This window comes from Momordica charantia (genome assembly GCF_013281855.1).
Source record: "Momordica charantia cultivar OHB3-1 chromosome 10 unlocalized genomic scaffold, Mcharantia_2.0 BLBB01000010.1, whole genome shotgun sequence".
NCBI classification, from domain to species: domain Eukaryota; kingdom Viridiplantae; phylum Streptophyta; class Magnoliopsida; order Cucurbitales; family Cucurbitaceae; genus Momordica; species Momordica charantia.
This window is the reverse complement of record NW_028275158.1, coordinates 8,222,088-8,238,990: the sequence shown is the minus strand read 5'-3', so window position 1 is coordinate 8,238,990 and position 16,903 is coordinate 8,222,088. Positions and strand designations below refer to the sequence as shown.

The following is a 16,903-nucleotide window of genomic DNA, read 5'->3' as shown; positions in this document are numbered from 1 at the left end:
TTATCAATATAAGTTATAAAAAATAATAAAGAATTTGGTTCGGTCTGAGTCAAGAGATTTTTGAGATTTAACTTAATTATTTGGCCGACTTAAGTATATATTGATCGGTTAAGTAATAGTGTCACAGAGTGAAAGATTGTGAGATGCCTCAATATCTTGACAGAACAACATAAAAGGTTTTCGCCTTTCCATTTCTAAGATAAATCATGGAAATTCGGATAAAAATAGTTTTCCTTTTATGTAGTCAAAGAGTTAAATAATGATTTTTTTTGTCAAAAAGCTGAACATGAAGGTAGATGGCGAGTCCCTAGCTTTGATCAGGTCATAGTGGAACAAGGGGTTCAAAGTATAAGCAATCGGTTATGATGTCTTAACCAATATATCATTATAATGATAAGAATTGTTAGAATCACACCCTCGAACTTTCAATTGGAGTAATTACTCTCTATAAGTTTTTATTTAAACTTTATTGTTATAATTCCATTGATTAGTAGAAAATTGAAAAAAAAAACCATAGAGAGATATTGGCATCAACAACCGTAAAACTACTTGGCACACTTTTCCTACGAGAAAGTCAGACGTTAATAAATCTAGTATTCCATTTTGCTAACCAAATACATTGAAATTAACAACCACTTTGTTTGTTTGAGAAAAAGTAGCTCTTGGATACCTCATAATCAAATAAGTTCCATTGATATTCTAATCAACCTCTCTAGCCAAATCATCTTTCAAAGATCTTAAAAATGAGCTTTGCATACGCTTGCTCACTTCCTTCAACTTAAGGAATGATATTAAGGATATTATACAAATCAATAGTTTAGTAATAAGCTCATAAAATCATTGACAGTAACACCGGTATCAGCTTACTAATGATAGATATACATGTAAGATGGACAGTACCTGTTATGGAGATGTGGATATAAAGCTATTGTCACTGACAATATGATATGGATCCATATCATAGAGATCGCAAATTCCTTACTATCTAGAGCGTATTCTTCATAACTGGAATTTTTATAAGTCATTAGAACCATTAATATATATAGTTGTCGCTTTAGGAGAAATTACATTACAACTTATAAGGATTCTTTTGTCGCGTATTTTTTTGTGTTTAAAAGAGCAATAGAACTACAAAACAAAGCAACCGAAGTAATTACACTCATTTTTTTAAGTACATCATGTGGTGTAAGAATTTGAACTAATGACCTTCTAATTGGACGTAGGTACTTTAATCTGTTGAGTTACGTTCATACTAGCCACTTAATATATTAATCTTGGAAATTTTGTCATTTTGCTCTTGGTTTCAATAAGGAGAATGCTTACCTCCATGCTTGGGTTGCGTGAATTTTCTTGCATGATAACGGCGAAAATTCGCCTAAAGAACACGTCATCAACTGTTCAACCAGTTCGGAAGACTCATGCGATGAAGTTGCCAAAATCGCGGTTGTTTACATCCGAACTCAACTCCAATGTTCGAATGGATAACCGCACAACTGTAGTTTTCCATTAACACATACTTCATGCGTGAAATCTTGAAAGTAACCGAGATTTTCAATTTTTACAGCAACGGTTATCTACTTACTCTATAAATACTCTTAAATTGAAAGAGAAAGGTACACAATATTTGAGATTGAAATCATACTTGAACTTATCTCACGTCCTGTACTGACAAAACATTTGGAGTGCTAACTGATTTTTTTTGCAAGATTTTCTTTTCGAATGTTCTTGGGGATCTTATTGTTTTTTATCGAACATTTTCGGTAAAAACATATAGGATGTGGTCCACTTTAAAATTGATATCACCATGGGTGTGATGTATGACATACTTCAATTTACATATATATATAGATACATACATACATATGTCAATTTGGTGTTAGAATCAAACGGGCAAGCTTTCTCATTTCCCTTTTTCTACCTTTCAATTCCTTACTGTAAGTATTACCATAGCATGATTTTGATTTTGATTGAAACATATATGATGATCTAATCTAGTGTCTCTTGGTGACGCCAATCCTCATCAAAGCAATATAAGCAACAAGGCGATATCCAACAAGCATCACCACCAAACCCAAAACAGTAGTGGCTTTCCCACGGAGACCCATTTGCTTAATTGCAGGAAAGTCTCCAACTTTACAAACCCCTCCAAGTCTCGGACATGGATAAGTATCATCAGCTTCGAACTGAGACATCAGCAGCAGCTTGTACGTAAATTGGCCGATGGAGAGATACTTAATCCAAGCAATAAAGCGAGGCACATGCTGCACAAAATAGCCAGATGCTAGAAGGAAAGAGAGCATCAGGACTGTGCCAAGTGTTATGGCTGAGGTTTGGTCCAAAACGACGGCGCCGATGGCGAGGCCGAGGCCTTGTGTCACCAAAACGTTGAGGAAGAGAGAAAAAATAGCGGCGAAGAAGTTTGCAACAGAGGGTTTGAGGCCTGCCATCCAGTAGACTATGAGGGTGAAAATGGTGGGAAGGAAGAGCTCCATTGGGAGGTCGTTGGTTGTTCTTGACATGAAGTAGGATGAGAGCCTGTACATTCCTGAGGATCTTTCCTTTTCAAGTATCTTTCGTTCTTTTGGGAAGGTGCTGATAGCTTTCACTAGAGGTTCGAAACCCCAAAAGCTTGTTAAAAAGTAGAGAAGTCCCGTCTGCATATTTGTAAATGTGTTAGATATCCAATATATGAATTAAATTTAGCCAATTCAAATTTTTGGGTTTAGTAGTAGTTTATTCATACTTAACATGCTATCAGAGTCAGAGGTCATCTACTCGAAAAGAAGTATTCAGATAACCCATCAACTTAAGTTTTTGGGTCGAGGGATTTAACAAAATAAAAAGTTATTTTGATTTAGTTAATTAAAATATGTTTGGTTACATTTTCTTTTAAAAGTGATTTGAATCAGTACTTTATTTGGTTGCACTCCATCAAAAGTGAAACTATCATAAACTGATTATGATCGGTGGTGTCATTTTAAAGTCACTTTTTAAAAATTAACTTTCAAGTATCTCTTTCTATCAACTAAATTCATTAAATAAAGTATAACTAGACTATAAAGTAAGTAATTAAATTTCCTACTTATGGCAAAATTCTATATTTTAAAACTCATTATACTATGTGATGATAAATATATGTTGAGTAGCATCACTCAAAAAATTGAAGGATCTTGATATCTTGAAGGACTGATCTCTGATGTATTATAAATTGGCGTGCAAAACTGAGAAAAATTAAGGGAGAAGATGAATAACCTGATCTTGTAAATCATCACATTGCCACCATAAAATTCCACAGAAGAATGCAATCACTAGAACCTGCCCAACCTCGAGTCCGGAGAAGGATTCGTACTTCCTTTCCTTAATTCCTCTCCTCAACAGCACACAGAATTCTTGCCACCAAGTTGTGGACCAACGCTCAAAGTTTTTGTCTTTATCTGATTCAACTCCGAACCAATGCTCATCGGTTAATTCTTGTTGCTCTGACTCCAACTTGACAGCGATATTGGTCTTATAGGATGAGACAAGTTTCTGCTTAATCATGGCTGGTTCCTCATATGGATCATTATTCATTGACAAACCTGCAAATATATAGAAGAAAAAAAATGAAGGCTGCTTGAAGATAATGGTTAATGCAAATGTAACAACTACTTTTCTGATTTCCAAATATGGTAAAAACAAAAAGCTCAGTTCAAACAAAAAAATGCAAAAATCAGTTCATGTTAATATATCTAATATTAAGTATATCATGATATGAGTGATATAACTTCCTTTTAATATAAGTGATATACTTCCTTTTAAGCATATAACTTATGTAATATACTTAAAAGGGAGTATATCACTCATATATTTTTTGATGTACGTAGGATTCTCCCGAACTATCAAAGGTTGACCACGTGGCAATGAGGATGAAGTGGTGAGGCATGAATTTAAGTAAGAGGGACCTGCAAAAGAAACAAACACTTTGACACTCAAGTTAGAAGAAGCACGAGCTACGATAACTCGTTCTCAGAGTATAATTGCTTACTTGAGTAAGAGGAATGAAGCTCCTTTATGACTATTATGACAAGACAGTTGGATGATTATGAGCTGTCGTGCCATAGGTCGAGCATACTGAGGTTGGTTATTTATCCTTTCATATGGATGAGTTTAGTAGCTAGGTCATGGATGAGCTTAGGAGCTCGACGGTAGATGAACTTAGTAGCTTGACCATGGATGAGGTTAGAAACTCGGCGATAGATGAGCTTTAGTAGCTCAGCCATGGATGAGCTTTAAGAGCTCGGCGGTAGACGACCTTAATAGATTGGTGGTAGGTTAGCTAAGTAGCTCGGCCATATCTCGCCACGTGGTAGGTCACATTTTTGCTCCCAATATATTTAGTGTGATTGATATCAGTTGTACTAATAGTGATATATATTCGATATATCAGTTACGTGTTGAGAGCCACAAACCGCGGTCCAATTTATGTATACACAAAGGACAAAGGCAAAGGAGGGACAAAGAATGTGAGGGTGAAGTAGTGGTAATGCGTTTTATAAGGAGTTGCCAAATATTCAATGGTGGTAAGGAAAATGTTGCTCCTTACAAGTGAGGAGTCAAGTTTTATCCGTTTTATAATGGCATACTATTAGAATATGCTATTAGCCTTTGTACTGGCGTTTGGTTAATTGGTTATTGTGGAACTTAGGAATTATTCCAAGTTGGGAGAGTTCCTAGCCCCTCAAAGAGTTAGGGAACTTTGTTGTTTGACTGTGTTAAGGAAGCTCAAACGAGCATCCAGTCCAAAAATGAGATTCGATCAAGATTGATGAGCCAAAAGAACCACGATCTTAAGGGAGCATGTTAAGGATCTCACATTAAAAAGAAAAGGGACTTTACAATGGTTTATAATAAACATGAGTTACTCCTCTCATTGCCAATTGATTTTGAGATGGAACCTATGAATATTAAAAGACTAGTTTATTTTATTGAAATTTTTTAAGATAGGTCATCTGACATGTATGGATAAACTACTTAACAAAGATTTGTAATAGACATAAACTACTTATCTCATTGTCAATTAGTCATTCCATGAATATATAATTAATAGTAATGTTCATGGCTTGTTGGGATTGATCATGATGATGGCATTGGCCTAAATGAAGTATATTCACTAATATATACTTGATATATCAATAAGAAATGTGCAATTACTTAAACTAAAATATTAACTCAAAAAAAATTTATCGATGATAATATACCTACTATGAAGTATATATATCATTCATATATTATTTAGTGCGATTGATATATTTCATATAATTATGTATATCAATTATATTGGTAAGATATTTTATATTTGGTATATCAATGATATATATAGCTACTATCATGTATATTAGTGATATACTTAAAATTAAATATATTAGTTATATTAGTGATATACTCAAATGAAGTAAGTAACGAAAGCAAAATGAGAGTAAACATAAAACAAAATTCGGATTTTAAAAATTTTGTCATATCTACAAAACCTAAAAATTGTTTCTGTATTTGTAAATATCGCAAATTTTCTTGGTACCCATTACAAATACCTTTTTTTTGTGTGTTTTTTAGGGTGGAGAACAAAAGACTCAATAATATGAATCACCTCCCCCTCCCTATTTTGATACTAGCTAGAATCAACTTTGATGTGTGGTTTCTTGTGTTCATTTTTGTAGTCTGTTTTAATGTGAGTTTAATTACCTCCTCTTTATTTATTTATTCTTTTTTTCTGCTTGGGGTTAAAATGATCCTCTTTGCTTTAATAAATCTTTGAAAAAGTAAAAGATTGACACCTTTTTCTTTATTACTTTTTAACTTATGTCACCTTTAAGAAATATTTTAAATGAGCTGAAGTTAAATTCTCTTGGGTTAAAATGACTGTAAAATATAGCCTTTTGGTAAAAAAATATTTTCTTAGCTAGTCAACTCTCTTAAACAAGATTTAATGAAAGTTAAAATCAAGTTAGATTATTGCTGGTAAGAAATGTAATTCTTAAAAGGAAACAATAATTGAAACCATCAAAGTCGCGGGTGAGTATTCGTGTAGGGTCTAGTAATTTCTAGGTTCTTGTTTTAAACTGTCATTAATTGCATAATTTATCATAAGAGATTCCGGTCTAAATTGTTATTAGCATGAAACAAAAAACTTGATTCCTTAAAATTCATTGGATAAATATTTATATGTTTTGAAAAAACGCCAATTTTAAAAAATAGAAACCGATCAGGTCAGTTTCGACACCGAATCCATGTCGATCGACTGCTAAACACCGCTAGATTAAGTGGTGTAAACTTTAAATAGTCAAGTTGGTAGGAACCTAATAAAAAAAAATTGAAAACATAGTGGTTCTTTGGAATCTTCTTAAAATAGAGAGACTCAATAGCAAATAGATACAAGTACTAAATAAATATAATTGTCAAAATTGGTCTAAATTTGTAATTTAATCTTAATCTTTTTCTGAATAGAATGGAAGTTGTTATTCTAATAATACCATATATATCAAGAAAAAAGGGGCAAGGAAATGATACAAAAGACATGAGAAATGACATACCATTGGCGAGATCCAGCAGAAAATCTGAAGGGTTCATAGGCACAGATGAAGAATATCCAATACTCGAGAAATAATCCATAGCTTTCGATCCCTCTCCAAAGTAAATGCTGCTTCCTTCCGATAGCAGCAAGATCTTATGTAACATATAGAACAGCCGGCTCGACGGCTGATGGATCGTCATCACCACCGTCCTCCCGCCGTTCGCCACCTCCCACAGCGTCGAGACAATCCTCTGTGCCGTGGTCGAGTCAAGGCCCGACGTGGGCTCGTCCAAGAACAGCAAACTAGGGTTTATAAGCATCTCTTGCCCAATGCTCACTCTTTTCCTCTCCCCTCCAGAAACCCCTCTCAAGGTTTGGCCTCCCACGACGCCGTTTTTACACTTACTCAGCCCCAGCTGGGAGATCACTGCCTCCGCCTGAGCCACTTTCTGTTGTTTGGTTAGAGTATTGGGCAGCCTTAGAAGCGCAGTGAAGACTAGGGTTTCGGTTACAGTCAGGTGGGGGAGGAGAATTTCGTCTTGAGTAACGAAACCGATGTTGCGCTTCATCTTATTGGAGAAGGGCTTCCCATTGTAGGCTATGGTTCCGTTGAGTTGTCCGCCGAGTCGGCAGCCCAACGCTGTGAGGAGTGTGGTTTTGCCGGACCCTGATGGACCCAACATGGCCAGCATCTCCCCTGGATGGACCACGCCGCTTATTCCTTTCAGTATCGCTTTCTCTTCTGAATTGGGCTTCTTTGGAATGAAAAACCCTGTTTTTTTCGATTTGATCTTGTAGTCTACGTCATGAAACTGCATCCGATTAAAGAAAAACTTCAAATACCCGCTAAAAATGGAAAGAAATTGTATATATTGATACAGATATTGATCAAGCTTTATGTCAAAGGTGGATACTTAACATGTCCCTCAAAATTGTTGTCATCATTTTTATATCGACTATATTAAAAAGATAAATCATCTCACAAAAGTTTATAATATAAATAAGTCAACTATTCCTTCTGTCAATTGGGTTTGAGACGAAACCTGATATTGAAAAAGATAGATTTGGATTACCATCAACGTGACGGGGGATTTGGCTTTGTGAAGAAGGCGGCGGCTTCTGAAGGATCAGTCTTGTTCTTCGTGTGAGCCTCGATGTCGTCTGACATTTTTCTTACTCTGTTTTTTACTAATTTCTTTATCCTCTCTCACTTTGGAAGAGAGGGAAAACGAGGAGTGAGAGAAAGAAGAATGAGGGACGTAGCTGGTGATCTTTGCTTTGAGTAACCAGTTTCTTTGGGAGTTAAAAGAAAGGTGAGTTTTCGCATGCAAAGCAAATAAAGCCGAGTGCAAACTATATAAGAGAGGTTGGTGTATGGAAACAAGCTTTAGCGGCTCCTTAACTAATTTTGGTCAAAGTTTGGTGAAATTTTCGGAATAATACTTTCCCAACTACCAACTTTTTTTCTAGAAAATAGTACCGAAAATTTTCGGAAAATATTTAGGATGTGCAGCCAAAGAGCAGTTGTGAATGGACAATGAAGAAATAAGTGATCTAAGGTTTCGCCATTTTGATAACATAAAACACACCGATTTGGAAAGCTTACCATTGATGGAAATCGTACTTGTATCTTATTTGCTGTATTGAGACCTCTGTGGAGAAGGCACCAAAGAAAGAATTTGCATTTTTTCGGAATGAGGAGGCTCCAAAAATTGTCAAAGAAAACTAATTGATCAATTTGTGACGGTCCTGATAGGAGCGATTTTTCATATCCTGTGCAGAAAATTTCTTACAATTCAAATAATGGGAGGAAATCATCATAATGTGACTAGTTTTTACATTGTTGGATGTATGACAAAGAAATCACACAAATATTTTGAATATGTACCTAATAGGTTTTTTATTACAACAAGCAGGGTAAGGTAGGGAATGGAAATATTTTGAATGTTTTGCTCCTTAACTTCATGTTGTCCTATAAAAAGAAGACAGGTTTTGGTTGTAGTTTTTTTTTAATTATTTTATTAAAACTCATGATCTCATCAAAATCCCCCAAATCTCTTTTAATTCTTTTTTTAGATTGGTTGGAAGAAACAATAGAAGATCATTTAAAACTATGAAAAATAAAAATTAGAAGATAGTAAGACACAGACGAAACAATAGAAGAAAAATGTTATGCAATTTACGCAACTTCTCGATGATCATTTAAAACTATGAAAAATAAAAATTAGATTATATATATGTGTGTGTGTATACCTTTAAATTGTGGATAAATATTTGTGGAGATTCATTTTTCATTCGATAAACTTGAGTTGCATCAAGTTTAAAAACAAAATGGAGATGAAGAAAATAGAAAATAGAAAATGAGGTTACCGAAAGTTGAGAAGAAAATGAAGAAGATCAGAGAAAAAGAAGGGAGTGAGAAGTTGTACGGAGAGAGAAAAAAAGGGAGAATAGTCGTCCAACCAATCTAAAATAAGAATTCAAAAAGATTTGGGGAGATTTTGATAAGTATAAATTATCGTTGAACTAATTTCATGTTAGTAATATATACCCGATAATTATTAGGAGACATACATAATCATGAATCTTTATTCGATGATTATTAAGAATATATACATTGTAATAGTCTCATTCAATAATTGTTTCTATTATCGTGACTAAATTTTTGAAACAATTTATTTTTTCAAAGAAAAGAAAGAATCTCTTCTCTGTCGCTCCCTCCCTCCATATATCTTGTTGGGTAAATACACGCTGTAAATATGAACTGTGTAGTACTGACAAACAGATTACAACGTAACTGGCTACAAACGATATAAATTTGAACAACTTGATGAACACCAAAATTTGATAAAAATAGTCAAGGTACGCTTGAATAGCACTGACCGGAAGACAATTATTCGCTCTGCACAAGTTGCTAGCAAACTACAGCAATCGTCTCAGCAGGATACAACGACTAACTCCGGTATAATTGCAACCTCGAACTACTCGGATCTAGCAAAACTCTTAAATACTTGCTCTCAACATAAACAAGAAAAACAACTCAAAAGAAGAGAGAATTCTTGTGGGAGGAGGAGAATACCTAATTGTGGTATGCTTGGATATCTCAAAATGAAGAAATCCGCAACTATATATAGTTGTACAAACAAGTAACATCTCACTCAAAATTAAACATATATGTAACATTTTTACATATGTTACATAGGTAACTTTAACACATGTATTTGTAACTTTAACAAAATAAAGAAACAATTTTTCATTTAAATACATAACTTCAAGTTGAATAAATAAAGAAATAAAACCACTAAAGAAATAAACATATTCACAATGTATATGTCAATAAATTTCTTTAAATTTGACTTTGTTTCGCACCTTTAAATCCAACGTATCTCACTCCCACGCATCAAATATTAAATGCTAGATGACAAAAGATGTCCAAATAAAAAAGAAAGTATTTTCCCTCCGATTACGTGGATATGTCCTTGAGAACAAGTTTTGAAAGTTTGTTTGAATGCTCAGTTATAAATTCAGCAATAAAACATGGAAGATTTATTCTTTTCCCTACGACACGTGAGGGGGATTAGGAGGTTGAACTGACCAGTTGATCAATCCTCTCTTCTTACTCAATTGAGCTAAAATGAAGGAAACTTGATGAAAATGAACATTTAAAAAAAATCAAAATGAATCGATACATGAACCAAAACAATATTTTAACCTTAAATTTATCAACAAAACATAAAAAAGACTAAGTCGTTAAAAAACCAATGAACTAAAAAGGATTCGTGAAAAGAATAAGAGGATGTTATAGGGAAATAAGCGAGATCCACCTAAGTGATAGGAGACTGGAAGAAAGCCAAGAAATGGGCACTAACCAAGAAAGGGGGCAGCACCTGGCGACCCGAGCTGGCCCCGACCGACCAGGCGACCTCCTCGGCACCGGGCAATTCTCAGCCTCCCGGCGGAGAACCCTAACGGTTCATCCCAAACCATCCCGCCTCAACTATTGATTCGACCTTAAGCTCACAATGAAACGAACGGGCCCAGATATTTAGATTTCCTAGATGTATGAGGATTCGACTTCTGTAAATCCTAAAGAGATCAGAATTCGACTTCTATAAATAAGAGGGTGAACCAAACCCTAGAGGAGGTATGCTCACAACACCCTACTCTTTATACTTAACTACTCCAATTCTAACTTAAGCATGGGAGCCCGTGTGGCTAAAGCCACACCGGTCTTAGTGCTATTATGTTTTACAAGTTTCATCGATCCCTCTTATCTTGGAAGATTGGTGCGAATTTGACAAGATTCTAGGAGGCCAAATTTATGCATCAATAGAGGACATATATGCAAATTTATTTCTATTTTTTTTCTTTTTGGATATAACAACGTGTGAGGGTGGGGGTTCTAACTCATGATCGTTTGGCTGGAGATAGGTATATTACCGAGTCAAGCTAAGCTTAGGTTCGTGAGTCCTTTTTTTTTTTAAGAAAAGGAAAATTAGAGTGTTTAGAGCACATTTGATAACGATCTCTGGTTTTAGTTTTTTTATTTTTCTCTTTTATGTTTTTTGATTTTCATTTTCGCTTTTTAAAAAACACTATATATGTCTGATAACTTTTTTTGTTTTTTATATTTTAAAAAAAATAAAAAACCATACATGTTTCATAATCATTTTGATTTTTCATAAATTGAAAACCATAAAGTAAAGATAACAATAGGGTAGGGTGAGAATCAAGATTCCTTTCTCATCCTCGTCTTCGCGAAAATTTTTAGTTCTCGTCTCCACCTCATTCTCCGATTTTGGAAATCTAGATTAAATTGAGTAATTCTCGTGTACGGACGATACGAGGATAATTATCGATTAGTAATTAATCTTATTTATTATAGAATTTTAAAAATAAAGGAGTAATAACTATATATATTATATCCATTTTAAGGAAAATTTATTATTTTTCAGTATAAATAATTCGTTTTAAAAAATATTTAATATTTTATTTATAATTTAGTAAAATATTAATAAAAAATATATTAATTATTTAAAAATAGAATTGGGCAGGTCGAGATATGAGGGAAATACATTTTCCGTTCTAGGAGTGGCAACCTGCTCGTGCAAAGATTTTTATCATCCCTAACGTAGAGACGTGGAAAATAAAAGTTTAGAGAGATCAAATCAAACATTTTAAAGAGAAATTTTAGAGACGAAAATATCTAGAGAATAAAATTTTAGTGAGAGAAAGTTAAAAAAAAGAACAGATTTTAGAGAGATTGATTATTGAAAAATAAAATGAAATTCTGAAATTTGAAATCTGTTTTAAAATTTTTCTTTTCTTATTTTGATAGAATTTTAAATATATTTTTAAAAAGTAGAAAATATAAAATTAAATTGGATATAAAACAAATATTGTTTTAAAAAACAAAAACAAAAAATTAATAATAGAAAATGAAAGAATTTGTCCAATAGTTTAAACTTTCGAATGACAAGGAACGAAAATAAAATGGAGTTAAGAGTTGTCACGGACATATTCTCTATTTCTAAAACTTAGGATATATTTGGTGTCATAGATGAGGTAAAGATAAATGATTAAGGAGTGGCCAAAACGAGCATATCCCAACCATAATTGACATATTTCTTCGATGAAGAGGTTGTGAGTTCGATTCTCACCTCACATGTTGTACTAAGAAAAAACTAAGGAGTGAAATGTCCCATTTATCCCTGAAATCCAACAAAGAGGTTGTGAGTTTATCTCACATGTTGTATTTAAAAAAAATCCAATAAATTTAAAGAAGATTATAATAAATGACACAAAATAGATATGTATTTATAAAAATATCATTACTTTTTTTTAAATGTCACAAAAGTAATTTTTTTTGTTGGTCTCCTATGATTTTATAAATTTACGATTTATATAATTTTTGTAAAAATTTAAGCTTAATGCTATATATATAAAGATATATTCTTTTCGTGCTCTTTTTGTACTTTCTTTTAAATTTAATGTGTGAAAACATGAAGAGATAAACTTTAAATAAAAAGAAAAAGAAGTAAAATATAAAAAATAAAAAATCTAATTTATCTTAACTACAAGCTATGATTTATTTACATATTATTTATATTAACCAACAGTATATTATTGACAATTTATTGAAAAATATTTACAATCTCCAATCCAACCCCTACTCCTAGTTCTAAAAAATAAAAAATAAATCCCTATCCCTATCCCTAATTAAAGTTTTTTTTTTTTATCTCTATGCCATGTCCTACGTGAGAATTTTGGCATCCTCTGTAATGGAACAAATACTTTCTTTTTCTTTTTCTTTTTCCTTGAATACGATGACAAGTTGAGATGGAGATTACTGTATCAAGTCGATAAAGTCCATCTTTAAGCTCCCCTCTCAGCACCACCTTGTCCGAACATATGTCCTTTACAAGATAAGAATCAGCACGAAATTCAAGATATACGTTATTATCTTTAGAAAGTTTGAATACACTTACTAGATTTTTAGCAATAGCACGGATGCACACTACATTTTCAAGCATAATCAATCCATTTTCAGAGGCTAAATAAGATCTACCAACATGAGATATTTCTAAGCTATCACCATTGCCAACAGTAACTTTTTCCTTACCTCTATACTCAGTGGTGTTTGGGGATAAAAATATCGTGGACACGTGGAGGACGCTCAGTGGTGCTTAGAAATAAAAGAGTATTTCGGGTCCACCTCGAACCTGTCGAGGAGACCGGATTTGTCCGTAAACAAGGCTAAGTGTAAAAAGTTGTGGTTCGACCGGGACGGGTTCGATCTGCTCAATCCCGACAGGTTCGACATGAAAAAAGACAAAGATAATCGTCGGTCATGAGTACTGTCGAACGCACCACCTATAAATAGAGGGCCTCATTTCACACTCAGGTATCGAATCTCACCTCAAACTTAATATTGAGTCCGACCTATACTGACTTGATCGTTGGAGAGTTTGCCCTCTTGTACAGGTACACTCCATGGTTCAGGTCGCACCAGAGACCGGATTCGAGCTAGGTTCGTAAACATCGTTGTGCAATTCTCTGCATAAACATTTGGTGCTGTCTGTGGGAACGACAATTTAAGTCATCTCGATCTAAGAAACATAAACAAATATGGTTCAACCAGCAAACTCAACTAACATAGCAGACCGAAGAGCTCTGACTGCTAACGATGGCCACCAAAGAGAGGTCGGGGCGAAAGTGGCAGAGGGTCAGATTCAGGAAGGCTTAGGGACCGAACAACTCCGTAGATCAGCACACATCACCACACATGTTCTGCCACCAGTGCATCCTAAACCAACTAAGGCCAATTGTGGCCGAGATAGTTCCTCTAGGAGAGCCACTCGAGCTCCGGCTCCAGCTTCTACTAAGGAGAATTTTGATTCCCTTCAAAAAGAGATGGAGGCAATACGCACCCAGATCCGCACCATGGAAGAGATGTATAACGAAATGGTGCAAGTTTCCGGCGCCAGGTCCCGATTTAAGGACCAAGTGGTGCACGAAGGAGTACACGAACAGAGGGATCTTCACCTCGACCCAGTCGACGAGGAGTACTCCAGAGGCGATGAAAATACGAAATATAGTCGCCGGAAGAGCGATCTCCGCAATCATCTTAATAGAAAGAGAGCTCGTCCCTCCGAAGAGGACGAACTCCGGCATGCTCGTACAAGAACTCCAACCAGCAGGCCGAATCCTTTTACAACCCAATAGTTCCTGAGGAAATGATTACGAGGGAAGAGTTCGATCAGCTCAAGAGCAAATTTGATGCTCAGGTTGAAGCCTTCAAGTCAAGGTGCGAGGTAAAAGGGAGCGCATTTGATGATGGCGACCTGGGAGAATCACCAGTCACCTCAGATATTTTGAAAGCTCCAATCCTTCCGAAGTTCAAAATTCCCTCTATGAAACCATATGATGGGTCTAAGGATCCAAAAGATTATGTTGAGGTCTTTGAAGGCCTCATGGATTTTCAAGCGGCCACTGACGCCAAAAGTGTCGCACTTACTGGCAGCGCACGCTTGTGGTACAGAAGATTGCCGGCTAGGTCGATCTCGACCTACTCCCAACTGAGGAAAGAGTTTATCAGTCAATTCTCTTCTCGGCATTATGACAGAAAAACGGCGACTCACCTCGCCCCCATCAAGCAGAAGGAGGGTGAGACGCTTAGAGAGTACGTCACAAGGTTCTAGGAGGAGGAGCTGAAGGTCGCACACTACTCCGATGACTCGGCCATGTGTTACTTTCTCACCGGCCTGGCCGATGAAACCCTTACTGTGAAACTTGGAGAGGAGGCTCCAGCTACTTTCGCCGAGGTCTTGCAAAAGGCGAAAAAAGTTATTGATGGGCAAGAGCTTCTTCGGACCAAGACCGGCCGATCAGAGAAGAAGATCGACCAGAGGAAGTCCAGCCAAGACAAAGGTAAGGCTGATTCCAAGTCCAAGGACAAGGGATCATCTTCTTTCAAGAACCGAACTGATTCTCGCAGGTCGGACGGTGGTTCCAGCCGAGGCCGACCTTACGAACGATATACTCCAACCACAATCCCTATTTCAGAAATACTTACCAATATTGATGAAAATGGGATGGAGAAGCTCCTCAAGCGACCTGAGAAGCTCCAAGGAGACGCAAAAAGACGCAACAAAGATAAGTACTGTCGTTTTCATCGCGACCACAGCCATAATACATCCAGTTGCTGGGAACTCAAACACCAAATTGAAGACCTCATTCAAGATGGTTATTTCAAAAAATTTGTTGGCAAGCCGAGGTCTAACTCGGAAGAGAAAAAAGATGAGAGGAAGCATTCAAGGACGCCGCCTCGTCGAGATGACCGACTTGCGGTCATTAATACCATCTTTGGAGGCCCAAGTGAGGGCCAGTCTAGAAACAAAAAAAAAAGAATTGGCTCGAGAAGCCAGGCGCGAAATGTGCGTCATTAGGGAGCAGAAGCCGACCTGCTCCATCACCTTCAGTGACTCCGACCTGGAGCAGATCCACTTGCCCCATAATGATGCAGTTGTGATCGCACCTCCCATCAATCACGTCCTGGTTCGGAGAGTATTGGTAGATGGGGGTGCATCTGCCAATATTCTGTCTCTTACAACGTATCTTGCTTTGGGATGGACCAGGGCACAATTGAAGAAGAATCCAACACCCTTGGTTGGATTTTCGGGGGAATCATTCTCCCCAAAAGGGTGTATTGACTTGCCGGTTACAATTGGGTAGGATAATACACAAGTCACGCAGATGGCCAAGTTCGTCGTGATTGACGGGAGGTCGGCCTACAATGCTATCTTTGGGAGACCTGTCATTCACTCATTTGGGGCTGTTCCCTCAACGCTTCACCAAGCTTTGAAGTACTTAACTCCCAATGGAGTGGGCACAGTCCGAGGAGAGCAGAAGATGCAAGGGAGTGCTATGCCTCTGCACTCAAAGGGTCGTCGGTATGCGCCCTTGAAAAACAAGCCAAATGTGCTGAAGAACAAGACTTAGAAGCCGACCTACCCAGGGAAGGCAAAAGGCAGTTCTCTGCACCAACAGAGGAGCTCGAGCTTGTTCCTTTACTTAGTCCTGAGAAACAAGTAAGCATAGGAACCAAGCTGGGGGCCACTGACAGGGAAGAACTGATCAACTTCCTCCGGTCCAACTCTGATGTTTTTGCATGGTCCCACGAGGACATGCCTGGCATAGACCCAAAGATCATGGTGCATCGCCTCAACGTAGACCCATCATTCCGACCTGTAAAGCAAAAGAGAAGACCTGTAAATAAGGAGAGGAGTGATGTAATTGTTGAGAAAGTAAACAAACTTTTAAAAGTTGAATATATAAGAGAAATTCTGTATCCCGAGTGGCTCTCTAATGTTGTATTAGTTAAAAAAATCTAACGGGAAGTGGAGAATGTGCGTAGATTTTACAAATTTAAATAAGGCGTGCCAAAAAGATTGCTTCCCACTACCGAGGATAGTCCAGCTCGTAGATGCAACTGCTGGGCACGAGCTGGTCACCTTTATGGATGCCTACTCCGGATACAATCAAATTAAAATGCATGTGCCAGATCAAGATCATACCGCTTTCATAACAGACCAAAGTCTGTACTGCTATAAGGTTATGCCCTTCGGCCTAAAGAACGCAGGTGCGACCTACCAAAGAATGGTGAATAAGATGTTCGCCAAGCAGATCGGTCGGAACATGGAAGTATATGTGGACGACATGCTTGTCAAGAGCAAGCAGTTAAAGTCGCATCTTTCCGATCTGACCGAGGCCTTTGAAGTTCTACGGAAATATCAAATTAAGCTTAATCCTGCTAAGTGTGCCTTTAGAGTCTCCTTAGGTAAGTTCCTTGGCTTC

At 36.5% G+C, this 16,903-nt stretch overlaps 1 protein-coding gene across 1 annotated transcript; it reads right to left on the bottom strand.

Moving 5' to 3' along the window:
* Window positions 1-1,675: 1,675 nt before the first annotated feature.
* Window positions 1,676-7,859, bottom strand: LOC111012812 (ABC transporter G family member 9-like). The gene is made up of 4 exons (XM_022287082.2): window positions 7,621-7,859; window positions 6,567-7,359; window positions 3,253-3,578; window positions 1,676-2,654 (listed from the first exon to the last, which is right to left on the bottom strand). Exons 1-4 carry the CDS (start codon window positions 7,621-7,623, stop codon window positions 1,992-1,994), a joined length of 1,785 nt encoding a protein of 594 aa, XP_022142774.2. The 5' UTR covers window positions 7,624-7,859; the 3' UTR covers window positions 1,676-1,991.
* Window positions 7,860-16,903: the final 9,044 nt, after the last annotated feature.

Bases quoted from the DNA above. Each gene is read 5' to 3' on its own strand.
- LOC111012812 (XM_022287082.2), bottom strand. The intron at 3,579-6,566 runs GTATGTCATTTC...ATATATTTGCAG, and splicing joins TCTGCTGGATCTCGCCAATG to GTTTGTCAATGAATAATGAT. The intron at 2,655-3,252 runs GTTATTCATCTT...ACAAATATGCAG, and splicing joins GTGATGATTTACAAGATCAG to ACGGGACTTCTCTACTTTTT.